Source organism: Antechinus flavipes, chromosome 4 (assembly GCF_016432865.1).
Source record: "Antechinus flavipes isolate AdamAnt ecotype Samford, QLD, Australia chromosome 4, AdamAnt_v2, whole genome shotgun sequence".
Classification (NCBI taxonomy): Eukaryota; Metazoa; Chordata; class Mammalia; order Dasyuromorphia; family Dasyuridae; genus Antechinus; species Antechinus flavipes.
The window spans coordinates 7,780,236-7,793,184 of record NC_067401.1 but is presented as its reverse complement, the minus strand read 5'-3'; the positions used below and the strand labels follow the sequence as shown (position 1 = coordinate 7,793,184).

At 46.2% G+C, this 12,949-nt stretch overlaps 1 protein-coding gene across 1 annotated transcript in view; it reads right to left on the bottom strand.

Moving 5' to 3' along the window:
* The window catches only part of UBE2F (ubiquitin conjugating enzyme E2 F (putative)), an 85,620-nt gene that overhangs the window by 6,347 nt on the left and 66,324 nt on the right, over positions 1-12,949 (bottom strand). Inside the window, exons 8-9 of the mRNA XM_051999270.1 lie at positions 5,177-5,209; positions 1,043-1,105 (exon numbers count right to left, since the gene is read on the bottom strand). Coding sequence (XP_051855230.1) covers positions 1,043-1,105; positions 5,177-5,209 — 96 coding nt within the window. The remainder of the gene's footprint in view (positions 1-1,042; positions 1,106-5,176; positions 5,210-12,949) is intronic.

Here is a 12,949-nt window from a genome sequence, read left to right as displayed (position 1 = left end):
ACCAATCTTGAATTCAAAAGGCTGAGAATTCAGAATTCCTGGGTCAGAACGGTGATGGAGCAGATATACAGAACCAGACCCGAACTATTTTTTTTTTTTTTTTGTACTGAGGCAGTTGGGGTTAAGTGACTTGCCCAGGTCACACAGCCAGGAAGTGTGAAGTGTCTGAGGTCAAATTTGAACTTAGGTCTTCCTGACTTCAGGGCGGTGCTCTACCCATTGCACCACCTAGCTGCCCCAAATCAGACCTATTCTTGTACACAACTAAGATTTTGATTTATTTTGTATAACTATACACAATTTGGGTGTATGGGTAGTAAGAGACTTGGGAAAAAAGTCATGACATTTTATTAATTGAAATTAAGTTGAGTGCAAATTGCAACAAGTGTGGGCGGTTCCATTGGCGTTCAGTTTTGTGTTTTCAATAAAACATTTAATCTTTAAAAAAATTCTTTAAAAATGTCATGAAGTAAGAGTAAAGAAATGCAAAACTAAAAAAAACATCAAGGAAGGTCCTCAGGTTTCACAGGGTGGCCACTTCCTCGCTGGCCTTCTTTCTGTGTTTTGGGAGACTGCCTTGAGTTGTGATCAAAGCGATCCCCAGCAAAGCAGCCATCCAGGCTCAGGTCCAAGCTCAACAAGCGAGGGCTCTGGGTAATGCAGGGACCCTGGCGACCTGGCTTTGCAGGGTCTCGACTGCTTGGCTACCTCCGAGAAGGCTCTTGGACAGACATGTAGCTGCTTACAACAGGCTCCGTAACAGTCATAATAAATTCTCAGGAGAAATTAGGACTGTGGAGGAGCTGTTACTATGAGCTGGGGTACATCCCCTTTTCTCTTCTCTGGGCCTCAGTTTCCACCTCTGTAACATACGGGGGCAGATAGGCTAGATGATCTCTAAGGATTCCACAGTCACTCAGCTTATGATTTTATACTCAGTAGAAGACCTAACGTTCCTGAAACAGGAAGAGATTCGTTTGCTTACAGTCCCGAAACCAGGAAAAACAATCAGGTTTACTTGTTCACCAAGGCAATGACTCACCTTGTCCCGCAGATGGTGTTCCGCTGCTTCAATATTCAAAGGATCATCAAAATTCAAAAGGTCCTTAAAACCAAGAGAAATGATGAGTTTGTGAATGTCATTTTCCTCTAAGTAATGGATGACAGGAACTACAGGGGACCCCAAGGGACCCCGGACCTGATTCAGAAGGAGAAAGGGAAGAAAAGGCCCCGCCTTCCTGTTATGCTAACTTAGAATTCTCCGTTCAATAGGAAAATGGACATCACAAGGGTCACGTGATTCTCAGATAACTGGACAAAGGTGTAGTAGAAAAGTAATGCCCTAAGATCAAAGGACCTATGTGCAAATTCTAATTCAAATGAGAAAAGCAATTATTCTGTGAGCCTTAGGGGCACTTCAAATGTTGGGAGGGGGATAAGTAGAAATTAATCTAAGAAAAGAAAATGGAAATTTCTTAACTGTAAGACTTAATAAAAGCCCTGTTTTGACAGTATATTTACTTCCTTTTTTTTTTTTTTTTTTTTTTTTGGACCAATTCACTTAGTATTCTGCTTTTTTGGGGGCTAGAAATGTGGCCTAATACCCAAACAAGACAAAACTCCCAAACCCCAGAGTTTGCTTCAGGAGGGCTGGGTATAGAAGGGACTGGCAGAATAAAGGGAAGGGGGGAAATTAGTTAGGTTTGCTCTTCTAAGTTCTTCAAGGACAAACAAATGCCAAATGTATTCTCCTCAACACATCATTGTGATGGATTCTTGGGACACCGTGTGATCTATGACTTCTCTGTAAAATGCGCCTCCTTCTCCCAAAGGGATATTTGGACTCAGCGCTGTGGTCCCAACCAAAGATTAGGCGTCAAATCACTTTGCAGAGACAATCCCTTTAAATCACTAGGCAGAATGACTGTACAAAAACCAGGGCAAAAATGTATTACTCTACGGGTGAAATCTCAGTGAAAATCATGTCCTTGATGCACACTCTAGATCCCCCTGGGATTTGCCTGTCACAGTCCCCAAAGCCAGCAAGTGTCAGGAGGGTGATTTTAATGTGGGTCCTCCCACCGCCTGCCTCTGCCAAAGTTTTCTTCACTCCTGTGGTTTCTTAGAAACCCTGACTGTACAAGAGGACTCCAGGGGTACGGGTATACACTTCTTTAGAAACATTTAAACCTCCACAAAGTATACAAACTTTAAAAAACCTATTAGTTAATTTGGTTAAAAGAAAGAAAAAAACCCAAATTACTAGCATTGAAAATTTAAAAAAGGTTAATTCACCACAAAGGGAACTTATTAGAAACGATTTTGCCCAGTTAATGTGCCCAAAACTCATAATTTAAATAAAATAGATGATATTTACAAAATTATAAAATGCCCAGATGAACAGAACAAGAAATAGAGGAGTTAAATAACCCAAATCAGAAAAAGAAACTGAAGAAGCCATAAATGAACTCCCCTGGGGGTGGGAGTGGGGAAGGAAAGAGGAGTGGGCAACCTTGGATGCAGACAGGTTTATAAACAAAATCGTTCAAATATTTAAAGTACAATTACTCACAACATTATAGAAAATATGTGGGAAAATAGGAAAAAAGAAGGAGTTCTACCACATTCTTTCTTTTTTTTGCTGAGGCAATTGGGGTTAAGTGACTTGCCCAGGGTCCCCCTGCTAGGAAGTGTTAAGTGTCTGAGATCACATTTGAACTCAGGTCCTCCTGACTTCAGGGCTGGTGCTCTATCCACTGCACCACCTAGCTTTACCTTCTTTCTATGTTATTAATATAGTCTTGATGCTTAAACCATATACCATAATTTATTCAGTTACTCCCCAAATGAAAATGGGAAGTTGACAATTTTTTAATGCTATTAAAAGTGCTGCTAGAAATATTTTTAAACAGCTTTTCTTTTTTTCTGTGATCCCTTTGAAGCAAAAGCCTCACCTGGAGAATGGAGATAACATACTATGTAAATATAAGCTATTATTTTGAGCTTTTACTAGGTTTTCAAAGGGCTTTCGCGCTTCCAGGCCACTGTAAAATGTCTATTTCCATTGTTTGGGTAAATCTCCCAGTTGTTCGTGGCACTTGGCATGGTACAGAGTTATTCTGTTGTACCCTAACATGTAATTTCAGAACAGGTCTGTCTTTCAGTTTATCATCAATATATGTACGAGAGGTCGTGATTCTCTCAGATGGAGGACAAAGCTTCTAGGGCTTTGAGGAAGATGTCCAGATCTCACAGGCTTTACTTGGGCTGTTTGTGATCGTGGTTTTGGGCAGTTTTGGCAGTGAAAATGACCTTTTCCCAAAGTCCCCTAGTTTTTGCACTGCTGCGTCCGTGACGAGCATTTTTCCTTCTCAGCAGCTGGTTTTCCCATGGTCTTCTTGATGCTCTTCCTAATCCAAGAAGCCTACGCCAGTCTGCCGAGGGATCAGTAACAATCCTCTGCTGCCGTGTCCCTGTGGAGTTTCTGCTTCTTTTCTGAGAATTAACCGGACTGTCAGTTCTCGGTGTTTTGTTTTGTTTTTTAGCTCTTGCCCCCCCTTTACTTCTTGTAGGGCAGAGTCTGCTGCTTGGTTCTGAAGGATCCTTGAAATATCTGACTTTTTCACAGCCATGGCAGCAGGCCACTCTTCAGGAACTATCTGTTCTCTGCATTTCCTTAGAGTAACATCCATTTTTAAAAACACAACAAAAGGACACCAAACACAAGGATAGGGCAGAAAAGCCAGCCTCAACCAGCCCCATCTGGCCAAAGTTCTCAATCAGCTCAGTGTAGGCTGAAGAACAAATGCATGAATGCAAAACTAAACCATCAGATCGTCCAATTTGCACAATTAAGTCATCTAAGGAAGTGCTTAGAGTCACATCCTCCTTACCAAGAACCCTTGCCTGCCGGCACCTTTTCCTCTAAGGCAATTCCCCATCTATTCTGTATTATTCTGTAGGTAGCCTTTCCCACTAGAATGTGGGTTCCTTAAAGAAGGGTGGGGGGCGGGGTGAATGTTTCCTTGTATCCCAGGATTTGGCCCAGTCCTTGGACCATAGGACCTACGCCATGCTTGCTGGTTGCTTTTGCCTTGTTTTGCTCAGAATCAGACCCCTCCCCACTTCCTCGTAACTCCCCCCATCCATCTCTTCTCCCTTCCCCTCGCCTTTCTGTGCGCCTCCCCTTTGTAGGATATAAACTGGGAAAGGGTGGTCTTGCTTGCTAGTATTTGCATCCCCGGTGTTTAGTGCAGCACGTGGCATTTAGTAAACACTTAGTAATTCCTTTGGTCAGTTAGTAAACAATTATTAAGTGCCTACTGTGTGCTAAGCACTGTGCTCAGCACTAGGGACACAAATAAAGGCAAAAGACAGTTCCTGCTCTCAGCTTGTACAAATGAGCTGTAGACAAGAGAAATCGGAACTAGGAAGAAAGAGAAGGCATTAGAATTCAAGGGCCAGAGACAGAGATAAAGATTCACCACAAAATGATGGCTTTTCTGCCTGAAAACATTTCAAAAAATCAAGTCCATATCATTCTTCTTGTCCACTTTCTCCTTCCTCCTAGGATTGCTGAGGGTCGGATCTCAGCAGGAAGTGCTATTAAATTCCTGGGCCGGAGCACCTTCAATGTGCTGACGAGTAGAATGTCATGGGAAATCATTCAATTCTCTGTCACCCACAAGGCCTTTAAAAGAGAACTTTACATGACACTCAAGATTGTGAGTTGATGTAGAAGCTGCCTAATGCAGCTAAAGGAAGCAGGGTGGATCAGAAAACTTCCAGGGCCCACAGCGGGGGCTTCCTTTTTAATTCTGAAACTGACCAGCAGCCACTGTGGAAAGCCGAGTTCCTACGGGACTGTGTGAAAACGCCGCAGACTCCAAATGCAAGCACAGGCGCTGGGGTGGGAAGGGGGACGTGTGTGGGCCAGGCGGCCTCAGAAAGACTGGACAGGCAGGGCGACGGACACCGAGGCAGTGGAGGCCATTCGGCGATGGTGCTGGTGTACATACACTAGCAGGGTGAGCGTGGGCAAGTCACTTAACTTGGAAGTTTCCGGTGCCGAGGAAATCACAGACAACTGGAAAACCGGCGTGTGCTCGACTAATGTCTAAAATTAGTACGCAGGAGAATCAACAAAAAGTCACACGAAATTCATGATTATACTTACGGTAAATAAAGAGTTTAATCCCCACACAACATCCTGAAATTAAAAAAAAACAACAACAAATTATATTAGGCTCCTGTGAAAGCGCAATAGCAATTCATAAGGCAGACACATGCTATGTGACAATAAAATGGCCTCTGATAAGATTTCTTACTTCTAATAAGCAGATTAAGATAAGCCTCACATGGGACAAAACAAGCTCTGGGCTGGTCGGGCTAAGCTGAGACAAGAATGGAGGCTGACGTACAACTGAGTTGTATCACAGCCTGACTAGGAGTTGGTTCTAAGGATCGTTTGGTCCGATATCTGGGGTCAGGGGGCAAACTGCCAACAGAGACTCTGGTCTTCCTCCAGCAAATCCCCTTGTTAGTCATGGTAGCTGACCACTGCTCCCTGCTTCTGGGGCATTAATTCCAAGCTAATGATTCAGAGAGGTAAAACTGTCTTTTTGGGAAAAGTAAAAATGTTTTTTGATGGTTGAAAATCTGCCTTCTCTCCCTCCCTCTTCCTTGTCTGCTACACGTCCCTCCCTGGAAAGGTTCGAGGCAGTGAGGTGAGACAGAGCGCCTCAGGCCTGACCCCAATCATTGCAGCCAAGTCCCTTTTCCTCTTGGACTCCCAGGCCCGTCCTTGGTTGAATGAGGGAGCTGGTCTGGGCGCCTCATAATGGGGCCCTCCTGGCCTCCCCGCTGCCTCCCTCTGCAGCTCCCTGCTGTCTGCTGTTCCTTCCATCATTTCATTTCCCTTCTTGGGATTTTCTCCAGCTTCCTGAAGGCAGCGGTCATAATGCCCTTTAGTATTCCAAGCATAGACAGGCTGTTGCTTATCAACCTGTGGGAAGGTGGGAAGGGAAGGCAGCCGGCCCCATGGAGAGGAGCTGCTTGTTTTGACACCACGTGGTGGCCACTCTGCCTGTGCCATGGAAAGGGGCTGCTGCCCTGTGGCACCCTGTTGCCATGTGGAGGGGCTGCTGTCCCATAGCACTCTGTCACCATGCAGAGGAACTGTTGCCCCATGTTACCCTGTCACCATCTGGAATGGCTGATGCCTCGGGGTAGCCTGTCTTTTCCTCTCATCCCCCCCATTTGGCTGGCACCTAGCACAGGAACCACAAGGGGCTCATAAGCAGTCAAAGTTGTCCCTTCTTCTGTGCACTCAAGGACTGAGGAGACCTCTCTGCAGCCCGTGCCCTGGGCCTTGGCTCTTCACAGAAGCCCCCATTAAATCATGGGTCCCGAAAGCTATGAGCCCCAGAGCTGCCTCCAAGGAGGACAGGCAGCTGGACATTGGCGTCTCCCCCAAGTGGCTGATGAAGGCTCCCCTAGCTTGTCTACAGAAGGGCCTGAGCATGAGGTTGGCAAAAGGTCACCATCATAGTCAAGCCCTAGGGAAATGGAAACAGGGGTCGCAAGTAACAGACTCTGGGAGCAGAGTAGATCAAGACAACAAGGAATGATCTTGAAAAAAGAGCAGAGTAAATGGGCCAAGTGAGACTCCTTGGTCTCCTGAAAGCCACTGGGGCAGAGGGAGGGCCTCTGGGCATGGGACTGTTAGTCTGCCAAGAGCACAGGCGCATGGAAACCATCCCCTCCTAATTATGATACCCAGTAAAACCCAGCGGCCCTGACACGGAGGCTGCTCCTGCCTGTCCACAAAAGTGGTGGGCAGTCTGAACTCAGGGTGGGCAGCCGTCCCACAGCCCAGCCCCCTCGGCTGAGCTAATAAACTCCTTTTGTCATATTTCCTAAGGATGCCTGACTGCCCGGGGGAGACCATAAGGAAAATTGTGTTCAACACCACGATCAAAAAATCTAAAAAAGGCTCATGTACTGCAGGATTCAAAAATGGAAGCCACTGAGGGCTCCTAAAGCCAAGGGGCAAAAGGAAACTGGAAAGAATTCGCCAGCTGCCTCAGGAAAGTAACACCCAAATGAAAATTCCTCAGAGCATCGCTGCCCAAATCTGCGGCCTCCGAGTCGGAGAAAAAATATTCCAAAAAGTCAGAAACCGTTTAGGTATGAGGCCCTCAAACTGGGTCAGTCGATATCTAGAAGCTTCTACTAGAAATAAGCAGAAATCTTGGGTTACAAGCCCACAAAAAGCAAAAGAAATAAGCCCACAATCATGAATGGCCTTGACCTATCCGACCAAGTTGGGGATCATCTTTCTTTCTTTCTTTTTGTTTTTGTTGAAGCAATTGGGGTTAAGTGATTTGCCCAGAGTCACATAGCTAGGAAGTGTTAAGTGTCTGAGGCCGGATTTGAACTCAGGGCCTCCTGAATTCAGGGTGGTGCCCTATCCAATGCACCACCTAGCTGCCCCTAAGTTGGGGATCATCTTATGGAGGAAAAATGGCAGGAACCCTTTTGCCTCTCTCTGTATCCTCAGGGCCTAGCACAATGCATACCACATAGTAGGTGCTTAATAAATGTGGCTTAACTGATTACAGGAAATCCTGGAAAGCATCAACAGGTACCAATCAAAACGAGTAGAATTGGAACAATTTGTATGAGGACAAGAACAGGGCAACAAAAACTGGCTCCTGAAGACTTAAGAACTCTGCTGGGAGCAACGAGCACCCGGCTCTCCATGGGATGGATGATGAAGCACTGACTCACTTCTGGACGGAGCGGACGGCGCAGAAAGAGACACACGCAGTTTTGGGCAACGCTGCTGGGTAGAAGTATTTTGCCTGACTATGTTTATTTGTCCCGATGGTTTTCTTTAGGTTCTACTTTAAATTGAAGGTGGGAAGGGAAGGTTAGCAATAATGATGCTTTCCCAAAAGGCTGAAAAGATTAAACAAATGCAAAGAAGAGAACAGAAGGAGATTTGGCAGGAAGTACAGACCCGTGGGGCAGTTGTGCTTAATTATATGCTTTAAGAAACGGAAATGGTAAAAAATGGAAAGTCACAATTTCATATATAATACTGCTGTGCACAATGCTCCTTTTAGATGTTAAGCTCAGAAGAGAGAGAAAGGCTTCTGAAAGCACTAAGCTTTCTTAAATTAGAAACACTTCCTTGGTTACTCGGTTTGGTTCCTACTTCCCAGAAAAGCGCTTTTTAAACCTGAACGGATATTGCAGATGCTAATCTAGAGCTAAGAGGTAATGGATTAGAAATGAAAACCTAATCAGTCTCCTCAATATCAATAAGGAAACAGAGGACGCCTCATTTTCTTAATAAGATGAATAGAAAATCAAGAATTTATCACCCAAATTATCTTAATTTTTTTCTATCACAAGCCCTCCCTCATTTCTATCAAAACATCATCCTTTTTCATCCTGCTAATAAGCAGCTAGTGACTTCACCGTGCAGAGTGCTGGGCTTGGAGTCGCGAAGCCTCCTCTCTCTGAGATAAAACCAGGTCTCAGACACCAACTGTGTAACCCTGAGCGAGTCCCTTTACCCTATTTGCCTCAGTTTCCTCATCTATAAAATGAGCTGAAAAGGAAATGGCAAATCCTTCTAGTATCTCGGCCAACAAAACCCCAAATGACGATAGGACTGAAAGCAAGGAATCAAATAAGACCTGGTGGGGACTCTTACTGGAAATAAATGGGAGAAGTGGAGAACATGCATTTGATAATTATCATCCATGCACTATACCTACAAGAATGCTAATTTGTACATATTTGAGGCCATTGAATGAAGAAACTTATAACTGGATCTCAATTAAAAAGCCTTCTTGAAAACTGCTTTTCACATAGTATGTGCTCAGAAATGCTTGTTGGATATAGTTCTGACATTTTAGTTTTCCCAGAAATTCTAGGCTATTTCCAAATCACTTATATTCTCAAATAATCAGTGAAATAATTTAGATTTCAGGGAGGAAAGAATCACTTTTCAGGAAGTCGTTAATGTTTCCCTCCACCCCCACCTCTTCTGAATGATGAATCCTTAGTCTTGTTCTTCATGATACAAGATCTGAGACCGAGGAGAAGGATTCTGGGAAAACAGTGGAGTAGATCAGTAAATTTCAAGCTCTCCCGATTTTCCCCCCAAATAGAACAAATTTGTGCCTCAAGGAGAACAGAGATGGGTGAAAACTCAAGAAGACTTGGGCAGAACAGGGAGCCGCAGATACAATTTAAGAAGATCAGAAGAAGGACCCCAGACTGGGATTAATCTGAGAGAAGTGCAAACACCTCCGGGGCTAGCTCCACAGTAATAGCAGTGGGGACCCCTGGAGCTAGCTGGGTGTACCTGGAACTCAGCAGGAACTGCAGAGACTTTCGCCTCCCCAATAGTTGGTGGAGGGAGGTTTGAGTCCTGGAAGACTGAGGGAACCTCAGCCAGGCCCCAGTCAGGGAAGCAGAATGGAAAGGGAAGGAAGCAGCACACTGGGAATGGGGGAAGGGGCAGAGGAAGGCAGGGATGCTACTCACTATAGGCACTAACAGGAGAATGGAGTACTTGGTTTGGGGTTCCTGGTCAGAGGAGAAAGCAGAAGAAAGCTTGAGCCACCATCCCCTTCTATTTTAGGATTAGAGGTGTTTACACTAATACCTCTTATTAAAAAAAATAAACTGGAAAAGAAAAAAGAACCCAACCACAGAAACATATTATGGGAACAGGAAAGACCAAGGTTCATCTTCAGAGGACATGGAAGTAAAAAAAAGCTTTTACCCCAAAGAATAATGTGAAATGGCTTCCTGCCCACAGAGAATTTATAGAAGAACTAAAAAAAAAAAAAAAATTGAAAAATCAAATGAGAAACACTGAGGAAAAATGAATAACTAAAAACCATCCAAGAAAAAACAAGAAGATCATGAAAAAAATGTTATTCAACTAAAAAAGGAGATACAGAATCTTAAAGAAGAAAATAATTCTTTGAAAATTAGAACTGGGCAAGAGAAAGTCTGTGAAGCTCTGAAAGATCAAGAAATAACAAAACAGATGATAAAGAATGAGAAAATGGAACAGAATGTGAAACATCTTAAAGAAAATGACAGATCTGGAGAACAGATCACGAGGAGAAAATTAACAATAACTGGACTGCCTGAAAGTTGTGACCAAAAAAAGAACCTTGACACGATAATACAGGAAATAATCCAAGAAAACTGTCCTGGAATGATAGAATATGAGGGGAAATAGGAAAAAAAAACCACCAATCACCACCTCAACAAGATCTTCTGTGGAAAACACACAGGGACATTATTGCCAAATATCAAAAGCTCTAGATCAAAGAGAATATTTTGCAGGAAACAAGGGAAAAACAAAAACAAAACAAAACCCAATTCAAATACATTGGAGCTACAATGAGAATTGTATAGAACTTAGCAGCAGCCACAATATAAGACTACAGTATGTCCTGGAATCTTGTCTACTGACAATCTAAAGAAGTGGCCTGTGGCCCCAAAATATCACATCCTGCAAAATTATCCTTAATATTGAATGAGGAAAACATGGACATTCAACAAACTTGTAGATTTTCAGGATTTTCTATCAACCAAATCTGAACTTAACAGAAAATTTAACATGTAAGAGTCAATATCAAAGATACATTTCAAGGAATTCCATATGGTTTATGGTTTTTTCTTCCATAAAAAATACACATCATGTGTTTAAAACGGACATCAACAATAGGGCAGCTCAGAAGAAAGACTGGCAGAGTTCAGGCAAAAACAGTAATCGTGTTATACAAACGAGGTACAGAGGTATTAGAGGAGGGGGAAGGGCTCAGTTCTGAAAACCTCTTCACATTGGGAGTGGGTTTAATAGGCAACACTACATACTTAATCAGGAGGAGTACAGCACGCTCCAAAATCTATAAAGAAATTGGGGGGAGGGATGGGCGGATGGGGAAGCAACAGGGTGAGGGAAGGTGGACAAGGGAAGGACCCTTGGGTCAGGGGAGGATAGGAAAGGGGTGTGTGTGTGTGTGTGTCTTTCCTCAACTGTAGCTTTCTTGGGGACGGGGATGAAAGGGAGAAAAAAGAATAAAGTAAACAAAGTAGGAGCAAAACCAAAGAATGATTTACAAAGAAGTAAGAAAAGACATACTCAGGAATATATAATTTCTTCTACTAATATATATTATATATATACTTTTTTCTCCCAGAATTCATCATATTTATGAAGAGTATTAAAGGAACTTCATACTTTGGGAAATAGGAGGAATTAAAAAGGAAAATCTTACAGCAAGACAAGGGTAATTTTATTATTATTATTATCAATTCCATCGAGGCTTTGGGCTGGCGAACCTGGCTCCATGAGGTGGGGAACGGCACAAGTGTTTCTTCCTGAGCTTACCGAGGGCCACCCCGAGCCCACCCCAGGCTCTGTTTGGGGGAAACACATTCACAGAATCCCGAACCCCCGGAGTGGGAAGGGACCCCAGCCATGGCCCAGCCTGTCCTGCAGCTCAACAAGAACGCTCTCTATGCCGCCACAGGGGGCTGAATGACAAGGAGCCAGAGGCCAGGCCAGCCTGTCTTGGGTCAGGAGGAGCTCATGCAATGAGTCCCTTCTTTCATCGCCACCTGCCCGCTTAATCACCACCTAGGGAGAGGAGCAGGTGGAACCTCTGAGGCGGCCTCTGTTCCCGCTCCACACCAAGGGGCCTCTCCAAGGTCACCAAGGACCTTTCCCAGCTCTGGCTCTCGCTGACCTGGGGTCCTGGCTCACCCCAGCGGCCGCTCAGTGGGAGCATTTACAGATCAGACATCCGCAAACATGACAAATGGGCCTCGATTCATTGTCCTGACTTAAGAAAGTGATGGAGGTTAAACTGAGAGATGGGGTGTATGTTCTCCTCCCCCGCCCCCTCGGAGAGCCGGTTGTTAAAACCTTTCCCGGTGCTCCTTGTCCTCCATCTCCTCCGTTGCCTTTCCCCCCAGTAATTCCCTGGGACTGTTTCTCCGGTGACTCTGCCTGGGCGGCCTTCTCTGCCGCGTCTCTCCCCCTGCTTCCATCCTGTCCCAGGCCCTCAAGCTCCCGACAGCGCCACGGCCCCGGGCATCCCTCCCCAACCCCGTCCTGCCGTAAGAGGCTGATTGAAGCCCTCGGCCCCAGCTGGGCTGGGGGGGTCCCGGCCTGCCCGGGCATTAAGCGACCCGGGGGCCAGGTTTGGAGTGATACACTCTCTGCCCCCCGGCAGACGCCCCAGGACCTCGGATCGGGCCGGGAATGGGCGTTCTCAACACCCCGTGATCCGAGGCGAGGAGAAAGGGGAGGGGGCTGGCGGGGCTGAGCCCAAGGAAGGGGCGCGGCTGCCTGCCTGCATCCCCCCCCCCCCCCCCCCCCCCCCCGCCTTCCCCCGCGGCTCGGCTCCTTGCTCTTTGCTGCCCCCTACAGGCTGAGCGCCGCGGAGCAGGCGAGAGCTGCGGAGCCGGGGGGGAGCGGCCTCTGCAGCCCCGCCCCACGCGGGGGGACCCTGATGAGCGCACCCCCGCTTTCACCGCAAGAGCCCCCGAGCCGAGCCCAGCGCCCAGCCTGGGTTCAAAGGCCTGAAGGCCGCGGAAGAACGCCTCGTGGACGTGAGGCAGCCTCAAAGCAGGGGGGGCTGCCCCCAGCCCGATTCGGGGGCACTTTCTTCAGGCCCCGCTGACCCGTCGGCCCCCGTGCCCCAGGATGTCTCCCCCCTCCCCCCGGCGCCCGGTTTCCGGACGCTTCCCCCGGTGCTCGGCACCCGCCAGGTCCCAGTAAAAGCTGAGTGATTCAGCCCCGTCAGACTCCGAGCTTTTCCCCATAGACCCCAGAGACATCTACTAACACTAACACCCCCCTCCCCCGCTAAGTACGAGGCAGGAGGCTGCCCGGAGTGGCCCC